The sequence below is a fragment of the Cyrtonyx montezumae genome, unplaced genomic scaffold, assembly GCF_038088225.1.
Source record: "Cyrtonyx montezumae isolate F1298 unplaced genomic scaffold, pur_monq_1.0 scaffold_22, whole genome shotgun sequence".
NCBI lineage: Eukaryota > Metazoa > Chordata > Aves > Galliformes > Odontophoridae > Cyrtonyx > Cyrtonyx montezumae.
The window spans coordinates 3,711,566-3,729,219 of NW_027071959.1; the positions used below are offsets into that span (position 1 = coordinate 3,711,566).

A 17,654-nucleotide genomic window follows, 5' to 3' on the forward strand; every position below is an offset into this window, starting at 1 on the left:
AGACATTTAAAACACTGACCTTTTGTTCAGGAAGATATATTTCAAAGGCTCAGATCAAATTAGATGAGCTGTTTTTCCTAAAATATATTAATATGGTTTTCCCTAAATGCCTAATATTCAACAACAACTTTCCCATGCAAGCATACAATTCAGCATACGAGTTTTCTTCCATTTCCACCTGACACTGGGCCATGTTGGGCTGAATTTTAATTGAGATTACCTGTCAGAAAGCATTTATTCCCAGAAGGAGTGGTTAGACACTGCCCGGAGGAGCAATGGTGTTGTTGACCCTGGAGATATTTCATAGATGTGTGAATGTGGTGCTGTGGGACACTACTAGTTGATGGACTTCCAAGCATTAGATGATGGTTGGACCTGGAGAATCATTTAGGATGGAGAAAACCCATAAAATCTCCAGCTTTATGAATTGATAGTTTAGATAAAATATCAATGATCTGGTCCAGTAGTTCCTAGTTCCTTGTTTTCATGATTGCTTCCAGGCAGGAGCATGACTCACTGATGGAATCTCTGCAAGAAAGTGAAATACTCATATATGAGGGTTTCTGCAGATTTTCCAAGGCATCTGGCAGGCAGGGGCTGATGCAATTGTGACAGCTCACAGAAATGAATCCAGGCCATGAATAACCACAGCAAACCTGCAGGCCAGAGGAAAACGTGGCTAAGTGTACTTGAGCTATTTGCTATTACCGAGTGCAAAGCAACGAACTAGCAAATGCACAATGAACTTCTAAGCGTGTGTAGTTATGCAGAGATGTTTCTCACAGCAAGTTTTGTCTTCCCCTGAATTGCCAGGCTCTTGAAACACCCATCCAGGGGAAGAGCTCACCTTATTTTTACCCCATTCCTGTATTCTTCCCCTCAGATCAGCACTTAATAACGATTTGAAGCAGGATACCAGGCTAAGCAGGTATCCTCACCCTTATTGAACTTCTTATTCTATAGCACATGCATATTAGATGCTGGCATTCTGTCTGAGACACAGTTCTAATGTGTGAATCTCACACTGATAATTAACATGCCTATTTGCTCTCTAGTTGCCTTATCTGCACTGACATGAGCTGCACACCCCTTGCCTCCCAGTTTCAAGCCTAAGATTTCCTCTCCCCCAGCCTCAGTTTCATTTCTTTGGCTCAAGTAGAAAAGTTTTAACAGCTTCCTAGCACTGCAGATACTTGACCAAGTTTGCCTAGTAAAGGAAGTAAATCAAACTGCTCCATGCTGGAGACAACAGCAGCTGCTTGGCCCCAGACCACACAAGCCTCCACATCTGCCCCCCCCGGACATCTAGAAACAAACCCAGAGCATCTGTCCACCAGGCAGAGGGGCTCAATTAACATTAACACAATAAGCCAAGTAAGATTGATCCTCAAAGCCTCATTTAGATTGATAACAGGTAATGGTAATACTGGAGCAGGCACGTCTGGGTACCCTGAGCACAATGTATGATCTGGTTTGTGGTGAGCCTAGGTCTCATGCAACCCCTTAACTTAGCAGCCAGCTGCTTCTGGCATCCTTCAGGATGGAAACTGCTATTTGGGGAATGGTATGAAGGGAGGGCAGTTGTTGCTCAGAAATGTTTTATTCAGGCTGTTTATCCTCAAAAGAGCATTTTCTTTTTAGATTGAAGTATCTGAGTTTCATATATTCTAAACACAGGAGACAGGATTCAAGCATTTCCTCTTTTAGGAGGTATGGCTGAGCACATTGCCTTCAAAATTTATAAGGAATTGAAGTGAGGACTTATAGGGCTCATCATCACTAAATGCAAGGAAGGAGCTCACAGCTCTGTCACAGCATAGTTAGAATGCAGGGGCAGGAAATGCAAATGAAAACAGACAGCAGCCTACAAGCTCTTTGGAAAGGAAAGACCAACCAAAACATAATCAAACTATTTACCAATACTCTGCATAGTTTTATCTGAAGACCATAAACCACATGATATAATGGACAAGGCATTTCCCTTTTTACAGATGGAGAAGCCAAAGCCCCAAAAAGATTCATAAGGCCACCTGCTGGGATCACGGTGGTGATGACAGGCAAATTAACAAACAACAGATTTCACGTGTATCAGTGAAAAGCTTTCAGTCCAGTTAACTAGAGTCACCACTGCAGCTGGAAACAGAGCCACAAATTCCTGCCTCACCATCCCTTCCACTTAGCCCAGTGTCTTCCAATCAGCCCAGTGTCTTGCAATAAAGATATTAAGTTTAATGCATGAAAAAAAGCATACAAACCACTAGACTTCATACAGGAGGTCTCTATCTCCATATTCCAGGAGATGGGAAAGCTGGATAACAGAGTTCCCCTACCCAGAAGAGCAACCTGTCTCAACTTCCATAGCATACCTCAATGATTGATGCAAGCCTAATGTTTAATCTCTCCCAGCTGCCTAAGACATTTTCCCTAGCATCTACTCTCATATATTATGCACTACTTTCTTTTGGATTGAAAAGTAGCCATAGAGAATATATAAAAAGTGACTGCTATTTCAAATGCAGGAATAACACTTAATCCGCTACATCAACTCTCCCCTGTCTGCACTCTGAACATAACTGATGGTGTGTGTTTATAAAGCATGCATAATCATTACCTGCTCAATTACTGTTGTTATAATGCATGGTTTAGCAATAAGCACTGCCTATTGTGGGGCTCCACCATTTCCATAGATATTAAGGGAATTCTTAATGTTTATTTCTGCATCATAACCAAGCCCTAGCTTTACCCATGTGGGCTCAGGATATTTTTCCTTTCCTTTACATTATCAGTCTGCTTGCCACATCCTTGCTGAAGGGGATTCCTCACTTTAAGTCCTCCTCTTGGTACAGCAGGATGGCCTCTTTTGGTTGAGGATTATAGACTCTGACAGTGCCGAGACAGAAAAATAAAGCCCTAGAATGATTTAAAGCAATGAGCAGAGCTGCTCCCTGAAGACCAGTTACATTCACCCAACTACCACTGTCTCCTGTAACTCAGACCCACTCTAAATGTGGCCTTCTAGTCTTCATCCAGCAGGAGCTCATCACAGACCCTGGTGCTTATATCAAACTGTCACAGAAATTTTTAAATCACCAAGGATGGAAAAACAGTGCTAATTCCTCCTTGAACCATCCCCACCCACAGCAGAAACAGGAAATCCATCCCCCTCCCAAGGATGGAAGGTGTTCCTGTGCCAAAGTCACTACACAAGTGCTTTCAATGGAGAGCTTTCCCACCCTGCTGCTGGAATTTGGGGATTTACAAACATTCCAGGCTCCATCACAAAGGAAAGCTGCTGATGGAGCAGCTTGTTTGGGGATCAGAAGGTTCTCCATACATGTGGTGGCAGAACAGGAAGTACTGAGGATAGGGACCAAAGGAAGAGCAACGGCCAGATGGAAATCACACTGCACATGGTCTTACACCACACAGTATGGGAGAAGCTGCAATTCTGCTCTGCATGTAGGAAGACAGCAAGATGACTTGCCTCTGCCCTGCACAGCCTCTAGGAAGTCACAGCTTTAAAGGGCCCAGTATAACTGCTGAAGCAGAAAGCTTTTAGTTGTTCATTTAATACATATCTGAGCTGGGAAAGGGTGTGCCACGCACTGCATTATTTTCTTTAAAGCTAAGTGCGAGTTTTATCAGCACATTGGTTTCTGAAGACAAAGAACAGATGGCCTCTTATTTCAGAGGCAGCAAAAAGACATTCTGTGCCTTCAGGAACCCTCAGAAGAACACTGATACAGGAGAAAAATATGAAGTGCCAGCATTGCCTGGCTGGTTACAGAACCCTTCCACATGCACAAATACACCCCTCGCCCCAGCTTTCTGCCCACGGAGAAGGGGAGGGACAAATAAGGAAAGCATGCACATTGAAGCTGGATTTTCATTCCTTTTAAAAACAAATACACAAGTTGGTTCCAGAAGAGAAAACCCAAGTGAGAACATATCTGGACTAGACTTAAATGTCTCTACAAGAAAAGCACTGATTAAACTAAATGGATATATTGGAAAATATCCAGGGACCACACTTTCAGAACAGTTTTCGGAGATGACCTCTGACAAAACCTAACAGGTAAAGCCTTAAATGAGTCCTGAGTACTTGGCAGGGATGTGTGGCACCTGCCTTTGCTCTGCACTACTGCAAATCACTCTTGTTAGTTAAGTCAGCATTAAATAAAAGCACTGAGAGCTCAGGTAGAGAAGAAAAACAGGAACTCAAACTGGATATAATCAAGTTAATAAGGTAGATGATCTTGGTGACAAACTGATGGGATTTTTTACCTTGAGGTCTTCAAATCAAGCCTGGCTGCCCATCTGGAAGAGATTTTACTCAAGTCCTTAAGACAAATGTGAGGATAAGAGCACATTCTCCACCCTCTGATATGATCAGGCAATTTTCAGTACTGCCCTCAATTTCCTTCTACCTCAAACTCTGACAGGGGGCTGATTCCTCTCTTCAAAATCACTTGAAGACCCTCTGACACTGTGTGTAAGTGAACCTGTATCATTCTCAACCCTTTATCTGATCTGTAGCAAGGTAAAGCTCGCTAGCAGAAGCTGCTTTGAGATCTGGCCAAAACCCAGTTTAAAGAAGCCCCTAAGTGAGCACCCTCAGAGCCTCAACTGGTTTTTCAGATGCTCTCTGAGCATCTTGGGTTCCTAGCTTCCCACATCATTGCATGAATTTACGCTGTAGAATTACCTTGCATGGGTTTCACACAAGCAGATGCTAACCTGGTGCCTGGTGTCAGACAGCAAACAGGAAGAAAACTAGGTTTAAGACATTCTGGCTTGCTAGGCAAGCTTTTGAGAGTGCAGTGTTGTAGCAACAGCGCAAACAAGGAAATGGCCCCTGTGACAGAGCACTTAAAACCAAGAAAATATCCTGAATATTTACATCTGGTGCAATAAGTTTTGTTCCATTCACATTTTGATTTCAGCTTTTGTCCTTCTCCTGGTGACTCCACAGAAGAGAAGACACAGGGTAAGGAAAGATGTTTGCTGGCAAGTTTAAGAAAAAAAAATGCCTCCACCACATTCAGTGCCTTTTTCCAATGGCTATGTATTCATCACCACTCCACAATGGAAACAACATGCCCAGGGCATTACTAAATCAGAAAAAGATGGGAGCTTAACTGGAGGAAAAAGGATTGTGCAACGCAGGATCATTAACCAGAGAAGAGGAGCTCAGTTTTGAACATTGGTTGTACCAGGTCACATTGGGCCTGAATTAACTAGCAGCTGCAGAATTGTCTCCTTAGTTTACTCCAGGGGTAGCCCGGGGTGAAGTGGAAGGAGCTTTAACAAAGCCAGATACACTGGGACACATTTGCCATACTGAGTGACACTGATGGGGAGTCTCTTGAACTGCGGCATCATCTTCACTCATTAAACCAGTGCCTGATGTGTCTTAACAGGCTATCACTCCTGACTTATGCAGCACTGTTTCTACAGTGACTTCAAAGCATTTTACATCTCATGAGACAAAGTTTGCTTCGTTTGTGTGCTCACAAAGGAGCATGCAGCAGCTGGAACCAACATTTTCAAGAGTACCCCAAAACCTCGACTGCTTTAAGGACAACTAACATGGTTGGTGTGACCACATCAAGTTCATGAGTCTCTGCATTTCCATCTGCACCAGTACTGGCCCTTTATAAGCAGCTCGCCACTTGAAACAGAGACACTCAAAACTAACAGGCACTTAAATGGAGCCTACAATTACTTAAATCGCAGTTACTGGCAAAACCAACAATGGAATCTAGACATCCTGAATGCTGCTTTCACCAGACAGTGCTCTTGGTTACTTAAAATTCCCCTTTGGAAAAGAAATGAGAAAAAATACAGCATTTGTTAAAACAAAAGCTATGCTTTGTCTTATAAAAATCCCCATTGTTTTCAAGCAAGAGCTGGAAACAATGGAAAGAGAGGGGTTTTGCCCACAGCACAGACCACATCAGTGTGACAAAGCAGCACTGTGGAAACATCAATCTGGATCAGATGGATGCAGGAAAACAGCTCCTTGTGAGAAAAGCTGGGACTTCATGGCACTAGTACAGAGCATTCCACATGGGACACTTCAGTCACAGCTGCAAGGGATGCCTGCTGCAGTACAGACATGGAAGCATGATGCAACAACACCTTCAGAACTAATGCAAAACCCAGACTGAGAGAGAGGTCTTCTTTTGACCACACAGCTCAAAGCCACCAAATATTTAACATTTATACCTCTTTCTTCCTACAGCATGCTGGGATCAGCCTCCATCTGCCACTGCCGTTGGAAAAAGCAGCAGCCAACTTCGGCCTTGAGGCATGAGCCCTGAGGGATTCTGCTTCTTTATCCCATTGCCTCCCTTCAGCCTTCCAGTCCCGTGGACTTTCTGAAGGGCATAACAACTCACAGCTCTTCACCACAGCACCAAATTCTTCACAGCAAGTTACCCAAAAATCAGCAGAGTCCCAGCAGCAGACATTTCCCATTTTGAGCACAAAAAAAAGTTGACTTTCCATCAGCAGTACTTGTGTGTGCTCACAGTGTGTTATGACCCGCAGAGCACTAGACAGACATTCGCTGAAACTGCATATTGCTGCAGCAAAGTGAGCCCTAGAGGCAGTAAATGCCTGAGGAAAATGAAGCAATACCCCAACATTACCCAAGAAGGCAGGATCCCAGCAGAGCACCCTGCCAGACGCTGGCCTGGGGCCTCACTTCAGCAGATCTGCTCTGGAATTACCCTACTGTAACAGATTTCCAGATCTGGCTTTGTACTTTTTTCTGCAGAGGTTTGATAAGCCATCTTTTGTTCGGTAGGAAGCCCTGATGTTGGAGAACGTGGCTTTTTTTCCTCTTGTCCCTGGAATTGTGATTGGAAATAATTGGAAGTGTCACTGGAAGTAATCAGAAGTGACAGTCCCTGGGCTATAAGGCTTTTGCTTCGAGTCTAACGATCTCCCCCCCTCCCGCAAAACAAAACCTAAATTTAAACAATGAAGTCACAAAGTGATTTGCCTTCAAGGTTGAAAACCCTTCAATTTTCTTTTCTCTTTTTTAGAAACAGAAAAAGTAGTGTTTGACTATTTCAGTTCAATAGTCAAATCTTACACGAGATGTCCACTCCCCCTCCGGCACTTGAACACCCCACCCTACATATAAAGCCTCACATCCATATTAAACATCTCTATGGCCTTTAAAATTTTATCAAGGCTTTAAAAAGCAGAAAAAAAATAGCCTAAGCAGTCTGAGCTATGAGACTCAGCCAACACGCATCTCATAAATATTCCGAGTGCTGGAAAACCACCTCATTCTGCTGCTTTTTTGCTGAGGCACATATGGGGAAGGGAATAGGGCCACTTGATGTTTCACACACCGGTTCTGATGAAGCTTCTTACACTGAAGACCAACTGAGCACATAAGGAAAGACTCACCTGCTCAAATAAACAGTCCTACAGCCTCAAAAGCCAAAGGAAGTCATGGACAAGGCATTAGGAAAAGGGGTACAGTGGGATCCAACAACACAACTTGCCACAGCCTAGAGCTGCATCCACATTCCTAGCCCCAGTGCTTCCCTAGCTGTTGCTTTTTGATTCACCTGAGGCTCTCCAGCAGAGCACACCACTCAGATGCAAACCCACTGAGAGCATGCTGTTTGTTTTGCAGTTCCTGCACCACTGCTCCCAGTCACCAGAGCACCAGAGCTCTATTCCAGAGGGCTGCTGCTGTGCATATGCTTTACGAGACTTACAGATGTTCCTCCTTACCAAAAACCACAGTTCAGGACAGGGGGACTCTCCTGGCCTTCATCTAGTAAAGCTGGTTCCACGTTCTGCTCTAACAAGCAGCTCAGTGCAAAGAAACAGCTTAACAAGCTGACTGCTCTGCAGGTCTATGTCAGATAGCAAGATGAGAATGCTCTCCACATTGCAGCTCAACTTCTTTCATGGGGACTCCTCTGGTAACAACATTCATACTGCGAGTGGAGTTCCTCAGCACATTGGTGCTAAAAAATCCATTATCCCACTTCTTATTTAAGTAGGGGTAACCCAAACCTCCCCTTCTCATCATCCAGACAACTGCTCAGGATACTCTGTCTGATAAGTTACAGCTGATGGATTCAGTTATTTGCCACTGATCACTTCTTGTGTTTTAGGACACACTAGAAAGGAAAATAGTTTTCAATCAGAGCACAAGGGTTTAAGACATACAACAATACTGCTACCTTGTCATGACCTGTATCCACCTGTGTCTTAGTTTCCTTCTCTATTAGATGGGGAGGAGTATTGGGAATTCCTAGGTATTCTCTACCCAGTGTTACCCAGTTAGACTGAGCTCCCCAGAGCTTTATACGTGGCACTTATCCCAAAGGATGCTACACAAGTAGCAGCAGTGCTATGGCAGATCACATACAGTCTGCCACCATTGCCAGCAGTTGCCTCTAACTGTGCACGCTCCATTTCAAAGGACTGTTTCCAGGAGAATGGCCTCCCTTCTGCAAATGCATATTATAAACACAGCAAAATTGTCACTGACCTTTTCCTACCACAGGCAATTAAACTGCAGGCACCAAGCTGAACTTTCACCTTTCCACCTAGTCAGTCAGGAACAAGTCACACTGAAGCTTCATACTCATTTTGCAGCCACTAAAATGTGGATGTCAGCTACGTGGAAGAAAAGCCAGGCTGAAAACACCCTCTGTAATGTATATTGATTCTCGAAGGACAGCAGTTCTAACATCACGAAGCTGTGCCTGGCCCATTAAGAGAAATGCTGAGTTTAGAAAAAGTCAGATGTTCTAATTGTCCAACACAAAGATGAAGGAACAGGAGAAGGACTCATGATTTTTTCATGTTGTTCATCAGCTTCAATGCATTTCACAATTGCTTATGCCCCTTTGCAACTTAAAAAAGGTAGGTTTCTCTAATTAGTCACATGGAAAAGCTGAGACAACAGGAAAAAGGGCTTCAGAAAAGCTAGCAGTGGTGTTATGCTGAGACAGGGCAGCATCCATTCTATTCAAATTCCATGGTTTCTCTTCCCAGCACTCAAGAAAGCTTCTGGAAAAGAGGTCCAGCTCTACCTTGAGTTGTTGACCCACAGCTAGAGCTCCACTGCCAACACTACCCTGTATTCTACCCAGGTAGAAAGCATGTTTTAGGCCAGGACTGAAGCCCTGGCAGGAGATGTAGGCTGTTGGAATGACAAGACAGTGGAGCTCTGCTACCACTCAAGATACTGAAGTAGTAAATTGAAGGATCCTCCTTCCCCCTGTTGACTGGCCACATTTGCCATTGCTGCTCTTCCTGCTCTCCCCATTTCCTCATCTTCCACTACTCTGTCCTCTCAGCATCTATTCAGACCTCAATGACCCGACTTCACCCTTGGCTTTTTGCTGGGCTGCTTCTGTAAAATAACCATTTCTAAAAACAGATGAAGAAACAGCTTGAGGAAAAAAGGAGATCCATTCATCTTTCAGACAGGGCACCACCAAGTTCCCACTGCACCCAAAGTAGCCTCTGTTTTGTAACACATCAGTGCAAGCAAGATACACACATTACATTCCCAAGAGCCAAGCTTTCTCTGCACAGGTATAAACCTCACATCTGCACTGTGCAATATACACAAGCCTTGGCTAACTAGAGAGGAGAGCTTCAGCTGGATACCAGAAGCATCATTTGACTCAAGCTTTGGGAACAACTTCTGCAGGGAAGAGGCACAGAAAGCAGTTTGCAGCACCCCTCTTTGTTGCTACTAAACACATTTTGCATCGCGTAGCAATCTGCCTCCACACAAAGCAGATTTTTGCAAATACACACTCTGCTTTGTCAGAGTGACTGTTTACATTTCTTTTCAGGCAGTTCCTAAGAACTCAAACAAATCCCAGGCTGCAAACCTGTTAAGTTCCCTATAAAGCCCTGTGTTTGCCTTGAGGAAGACAGGGGCATCTGTTGTGATCCAGAGGATAAACATCAGGGTCTCTCTCCAAGCCAGTTGTGCAATGACAAGCATTGCTGGGAAGCTTGCTCTGCTGTTACACAAAACCTCCCACTGAAGTGGCTCCGAGTGCCCCACAAAAACAGACCACTAATTCTGCACAAACAGAGCCCACTGTGGGCACAGTGGCCAAACACCAGTTGTGTTCTGAATTTCCCATGTGAAACTTTGCCTCCGCTCAGCACACTGTTTCTCATGATTAAGAGATCAGTCCTCAGGATTTCAGCTGACTTGCACACCACCTTCCACTCCTTTTCCTCCTTACAGTAAAACAGAAGAAGAGAGATAAAAACAATCCTCAAATTGAAGCTAAGGTTTTCCAAATGCTAGAAATCTGAACTCTTTCATGTAAAAGAAATAATCATTGGAAAAAGAGGCCATTTTCATTGAGAGTCCTGATAGGAAATACATTATGCAAACCCAGCCTGGCTTTAGAAGTATTTGCATCTCACAACAAGAAATATTAACCCTGATATCCCACCAGATAGCAACTTGGTTCTATCTCACTTCTTTGAATTCTCCTGGAGCACCAAATGGACACACTATTTCTCTTTACTCCCTTCCCCTAGAGTCCTGTACAAAAGCCTCATTCACAGCGACAGATTCACATTTTTCTATTCCAGTCCCAAGCTGAGGATTTTTGTTAAGTGCTGTTAAAATGTGGGACAAAATCCTCACCCCACCTAAGTACCCCATGAAACAAACAGGTAAAGCCAACAGAAGGAGCCCCGAGAAAACCAGGAGATTGAGAGTTCATCCTACGTTGGTAACCTATGAAATTTGGGAAATACCCAGAGCAGCAGTGAAAATAAGATCCCTCAGTTTAACTTTCCAGTTGCTTAAAACATCTCCCTTGCTTTTTACTAGTTCAAGCAGAAGCAGTCTATTAAAAAAGAAAAGTTCAGTAACCCTACTGGAAGCAGGAGCACTGGTTGTTGTAACAGTGCAGTGGTTCTTGGCTTTTCTGGAACACATTGCACGGTTTTAAGGAGAAGGGCTCTGAGGAAACATGACAGCACCATTCAGGATGCCTGTGCTCTTAAAGCAGGAGGGGAAGCAAGTCTCAGAAGTCTGAGATTCAGTGTAGAACAGCACAGCCCCGGGCTGACCTGCCACTGCCAAACACCGCGGAGCAGCTCCCATTTCAGCAAGGATTCTCAGGCTAGAAGTCTGGTGGATACCTAGGCAAATGCATGCTGTCAGACCCAATTGCTCATGCCAACAAGCACTACAGGGATTTGCACCATAACCTTTCCCAGCACAGTGAGACGATCAAGTCTTGGTGTTCAGTGCAGCAACTGTGCACCCCTGGGACAGCCCTGTAAGAGAGTCACTGACCTTAGAGCTGAGAGAACAGAGCTCAGCTACCCCTGCACAGAAGGTAGTTCTGCCATTACAGCTGCATCCACTTCAGCAGAATCACTCCTGTATAATACACCAATTCCTACACACTGAGCACATCATACTGTCCTAAGCCAGACTCAGCACCCAAATCAGAGCCACCTGCATCCATCAGCCTCAGTATGGTACATGCAATTCTCTGTACTACTGCTCACTAAATCCTACTCATCTTTTTCCAAAGACACCATATATATAGTGAAGATTTAGCTCCAAAGACATCTATCTGTGCTATGTCATGGAGAGTTGGCCTCCTTACACCCTGATGGACAGTCAGCTTTAAAGAAACCACGAAGACAGCTCCTCTGCAGATACTGAGGTTGAAGCTGAGAAGATAAAGGACTCCTGGCCGTTCTTCCCAGTAGGAGAACTCCTAAGGACAAGCAGCTGCCCATTCCTCAAGAAACAAGAGGAAGCAATTAGGGCACCGTGGAGAGCAACCCCTAATGCTTTAACACAAAGACTCCATCTCAGTAGGACATGAGAAAGCTGAACGTCTGCGTGGGTTTGGCACATCTCCTTTGGATCCAGAACCCATTGCTTTCTGAAGGATAAAGCACATACACTAGCCAACAAGTGATATGTAATACCAGAGTCAAAAGTAGGCATACAAATGCCTCAAAACCATATTTGATTACAAGAAAATGAATTTTCCTTTAAGAGGAGTTTGTTTAAAAACTCAAGATTGACTTTAACAGGGTTGTGGGAAAAGACAAAGGAGATGTCTGGCTCCTTTCTGCTTCTTCTGCCTTGTCCTTGTTACAGAGCTGTGGTCACAGTCCGACACTCAGCCCACATTTAGTAAAGCCTTCATTCTTGCCCTGTTTTTAAAGCCTCCTTCCAACTATTTGTCTTTTTTTCCTGTCTCCTCTGCTTACTCAAGAGGTGAACAGTACCAAAGACTAGGACCATATACATATACTGCCAATAATAGCTCAGAACCAGCAACTTTTCTTTGAGGTTAGCTTGGCTTCACCAAACTCCTGCCTCCACAGTATTGCTCACTGTTGAAGGGAAGGAGAAGTAAGCACTCACACTGCTACTTCTAAACCTTTTCATTACTTTCTCAAGCTAGCAAAGGAGATCCCCTATCTCCTTGCTTTCTCCCAGGCACAAGCCAGGAGCAGGGACAGCAATACCTCATGTTCCCTTAATATGTTTCCATCATCGGTAAATGAAGCTGGATTCAAAGAGGAACAACCAAGCTGTCTGTTGACAACATGGGTACAGCACAGGTAAATCACATGGCAGTTCAGTACTAAAAGCACCAGGAAACAAGGCACTCCAGGTTTGGCTGCGAGCTTTGGGAAGCCACTTATCCTCCTCTTGCCACAGCTAGGACAGTTCCCAGAGAAACTGAGGAACTCAGTTCTTGGTTAAATGCAAAAGCTCTTCAGGGCATGGCTTGTCTTCTCTGCTGGGCTTATGCCTTGCCAGCATTATGAGATCCTAAATAAAGAAGACTGCTCAAAGCCCATTGTGTTTTCCAGATAAAACCAGCACTGGTGACAAGAGAGAGTTACTGTATCACTGCAGCACTTCTCCCGTGGCAACAGCTTATCCCTTCTGCTCCAAGCCTTCAACACACATCCTCTGTGGGAAGATTCAGCTGCTGGAGAGGGTTGGTGGATCCAAGACCACAGCTCCCATTCCTTCTCCTTCTAAATGAGCAGCCTTGCCACCCGTCACCCAATTCCCGCAGAACATTACAGCCATTTCTGCAGGACAGGCTCAGCCCACACACCATTGCAGCTGCCCAGCCTGTCCTTGGTTCCTTTTCTCAAAGCAACACCACCACATTGAGACAAATTGCCACAGCAAACAGAGGGCAGAAACCACTGCCTGCACTCCCCCACAGATCACACACCACGTTCAAGTCCCCTCACATTCATACATGTAGAACCTTGGCTAGCAGCAATTCTTGGAGCAACCATCTTTTCTACAGACAGACACACATGCCTTCTGGACACCTAGGAGTCTGGCTTGTCCATGTTCCTCACCTGTGAGACTAAACGAGGGCTGTGCCTCACAGCATTTCTTCCTGGCATCCTGTCTGAAACCTCTATCGTGACTGTGTCCACCCACATCAGTCTGTCATCTCATTGGGCTTGACTCTTCCACAAAAATCAAAGACCTTTGCCCCTTTCACACCAGTACCCGGGGTCCTGAGGAGGGCAGAAGGACCCACGAATCGCAGATTAGCCCAAGCACTACAGATTTCAGAGCTGTCTGCTTGTCAGCACTATGTGCTGAGCAGAACGAAGACAGAACCTCACTCGTCACATCCCAGTGCCTCTGGAGATGTGGATACTCATGCTTCTGAGTCAGTCCTGTAGGCAAGCTCCCCCAGCAGACCTCAGGACTGCAAACCCTCTCGTCACTGGCTTCTCCAAACAGCTCTGTTCAGCCCTTCTGCCTCGATTCTCCTTTTGTTCAGTCTCCTCTCCCGTTCTCTTCTCCTATTCAACCATTAACTTCTACCTTTCCCCCCTTTATCTCAGCAGCCCTTTTCCCTCCCTTTTCCTTGCTGTCTCCCTTTTGTTCCCCCCTCCTTCCCCCATTCTTTCCCCCCCCTAAACTCCTCCTTCTCACACTTCAGCACATCTGTTTTTAATCTGAGGCATCAATTGGAAACAATAACCCCTTTTTATTTTAAAAACCTGAATGTTAAATATTTGAGCAAAGCAAAACAGTTAAACAGATCTGCCACTATGCTTGGAACAAAGATATTTTGTTCCCCTAGTTTTATCAAAGAGGTTCAAGCCCCTCACTGATACATTGCTTTAAACTAAAAACCACACATTCCAAGAGGGGTCTTAATGACCATTACTCACAAAATAAAAAAAGCCTAAAGAACACAACAAATTCAGATATTAAGAAATCCCTGGCCAGCAACCTGCTAATAACCAAACCAACACGAAAAGCACTGAACCCAAACGACACTGAAAGCAGAGTTTGCCGTAAAAGTTTTTCCTCTGCAGATCCGAATAGCTCATCAGAAATGAATTTCAGTCGCACAGAGAGGGGCACACGAAAGTCCGATTAAACACCAAAAAGCCAACCTACCTAAAAAGAGGAAGGAAAGCGCAGACATTCCGTCTCTGAATGAGAAAGGGACTCTTCCTCCCTTCTTCCTTCTCTCTCCCAGGAACAGCAGGCAGACCTGCACAGGATTCAGAAGAACGCCTCTGGAATGCGCTGAGAGTAATTGCATCCATGTGCCAGAGAAATAACCAACTTCACTCTTCCTTCCCTCCTGCTATTCATCTCCTTGTCCATATTCCGTCCAGATTCAGTGAGAGCTTGCAGAGCTGCGGCTGCTAATTCAGGCCCCAGAGTTTCTCGAAAAGAAGAGGCAGAGCAGCAAGGAGTTCGCATCGACAGCAGCACAGACTGATTTTGCACATCTGAAAAGGAAAGGAGAGAAGCAAGGGAAAACACTGCGCTCAATGTTCACCACATGGCTGCCTCCCAGAAGAGCCCCTCCCTGCCATCAGCTGGGATTAATAGTGAAGACCAGTCATGTGGGTGAGGTAGAGCTAACTTCTAGCAGTAACATATAGAGATTTACCTTGGGAGGAGAAATAAGGGTTTTGCAAGTGTTAGAGCGTTTAAGTTTGGAGGCAGCAAAATCCAGCACGGAAAAAAGATTCATCCCTCAACAGCTCTCAGGAAAAGCACACATGCTCTTCAAAGCTACTAACACAGATATTTCACATATAGACTGAGTATATAGCAAGTAAGCTCCAGAATTAAAGCTTTTGCTCTTACTGAAGGCTTTCTTCCTATCTGGTTTTTTTTTTCTCCTTATTTTTGAATAACTCAGGAAAGAAAAATTCTAAGAATCAATCAAATTGTGCATTGCTTAAGCAATACTGCTCAGCTTTACCAGGTTTTCTGCTGTGAAAACAAAACAGTTTCCATAAGAGGGAAACAATCTAATAGGGAGTGGAGCTCACGAATAGCTCTGTCCACCTTTGAGCTGGAACGGCCAGGACTGAACTTCACAATGCTTCACTAATTTGTTTTTAAACATCACTGCTCCCAGCAAGGCCACAGGAACAGTGTTGTTTTATACACACACATGCTCTGACCTGTTGTACTTCACACACACAGAGCATGCTGACACTTTAACAGTGTGCTCTGGGGTACATCTGCTTTGCAGGTAAACCAAGCACTTGCCACTTCCCAACACAGAGAGGAACAGAAGGGTAACGCTGGTCACCTGCAACTCCACAGGAACCATGAAAGCAACCAAGAATATCACTGAGTGTTCAGGTGGCTGCTCTGTGCTGATCTGCTGCCACAGCTATGCTGACATCAGGGCCCTAAGATGCTCTATGGGACTTAATTACCTTAACTCTTGATTAATGTATGAGCTTTGCAAGCATTTACTGGAAGACAGGACACAGTGCTAACTCAGACAATGTAGGACCTGAGATTCAGGTAGATCCATTTGAGAGAAGTAACATGGATGGGAATTCTCTTCCCACATCATGTTTCAGTAAGCAATTTCCTCTGCCCCTCCTTGCTTCACAGGTGGAAATAAAACCCTGTGTTCCCTGTAACAGTGAGAAGACTGATGGACAGTGTTTGACTAATACAGCCTGACAACACAGGTGAATGGAACAGTTCCTACAGAGCATCACATGCTGTAGCATGGGAGCTGGATACCCTCCTAACTTCTCCCCACACACTTGGCCAAACAGGCTGCTTGCTTTCAAACAGTTGAGTGGACCTGGGGAAATATCATCAATTTCCAGTGTAAGACATAAATCAATGGAGAAAAGTACATTTAATCCTTCCCCCCTCTCTCCAGAAGCCAAGCAGCACTGCGCCTGTCTCTCTGCATTACAAGTCTGACAGAAGATGTCCCAAGCAATGCTGTAAACACCCGGCATGCTGCTTTGCTTTCATAGAATAAATGCATCAGAAACAAAGACAGAGATGTGAAGTCACCCTGCGCTAGCTGCCCAGCCTCCACAGAAACACAGAGCTGGGATAGCTGGGAGCTGGAGACTACAGAACAGGGGGAGGATGTTGAGAATCAGAAGAGCCCACACATGTAAAGCCTCCTCCACCACCTCATACAATCCATTCCTCAGCCCACTCCCACACAGTCCTTCCAGGAAGCTCCTCGAGAGCAAAAAAACGCTTTGGGGTTCAGTGGGGGTTCTCCCTCTGGTGTTCATACCAGTTATGGCAAGGGCATATCCTTCCAGTGTCAGCCCAGTAAGGACTGGGAAAAGCATACTCAGGGACAGATGTGCCACTTATAGCAGCACATCCTCTCTCAAGGCTTCTGCTGTTTGGGGCTTAGGCAGGTCTTAACAACACACACTTTTAATCCCCAGAAGGGGCTAATTCTTCCAGCAGGCTCATAAATTATTTCTCCTCCTCCAATACAACACCAGCACAGCAAGAAGAAGGTATATCATACCCTCCTCAGCAGGGGAACAGCACAATAGATGAAGAGTTGCTGTCATAAATGTTAAGAAAAACTAAGGTTTGGATTAAAATAGCTGCATACAGAAGACCTTTAGAAACTCTCATGGGTCATGCACCAGCTTCTCCAGGTCCTCGAAGTACCACCTCAACATCAGCCTCCTCAATGTTTCCTTAAGTTCTGCCAAGAAAATATACTTTCTGACCCACACATCCCAGGAACCTGCCCAGTCCTTCTTAGCTTGTTCCCACACCTTAGCTACCAGAAGCCTGTAGAGAGATCCTCCCTAAACATAAATATACATCCTTCTTAGACACTTGCGAAAAGAAAAAACAAAGAAACCAGCTCTATTATCACCTTTCTTTCCTGTGTTTTCCTCCAGGTATGCTAGCACATGGCAATCACAAACCCAGCCCTTCTGTATTTATTCTTTTCTTCTGCTCTCCAAGAGCTCAAGTAGAAGATTGCTACCAGCAGATAAAACATTTTAAGCAACTTATTGATGGAGCCATTTGAAAGACAGGTTTCATCTACAAGGACAACCAAAAGAACACTGTGAAACTGCTGAGCAAAGCTCTGCAAGGTTCAGCCTTCGGCAAAACACACTTTGACAAAGGAAAAGCAAGCCATAAAAATAAATCAGCGTCTTCATGGGAAAGCTCAAAACAGACAAGGAGAAACACTAGGGCAGAAAATAAAACCCTCCATTCAGTTTCCACAAATCTGCTCTTGAAAAAGTTGCTTCACACCACATCAGAGCTCAGACACTTACTTACAAACCAGTCGTTTGAAAATCTCCTCTCTCTCATGCAGGCTTCAATA

The 17,654-nt window shown here is 44.7% G+C and overlaps 1 protein-coding gene across 1 annotated transcript in view; it reads right to left on the minus strand.

Annotated features, from left to right (window-relative positions):
* The window catches only part of CLMP (CXADR like membrane protein), a 36,996-nt gene extending 22,161 nt beyond the window's left edge, over nt 1–14,835 (minus strand). The window contains exon 1 of the mRNA XM_065738505.1: nt 14,453–14,835. Coding sequence (XP_065594577.1) covers nt 14,453–14,600 — 148 coding nt within the window. The 5' untranslated portion in view covers nt 14,601–14,835. The remainder of the gene's footprint in view (nt 1–14,452) is intronic.
* Between the last annotated feature and the right edge of the window lie 2,819 nt (nt 14,836–17,654).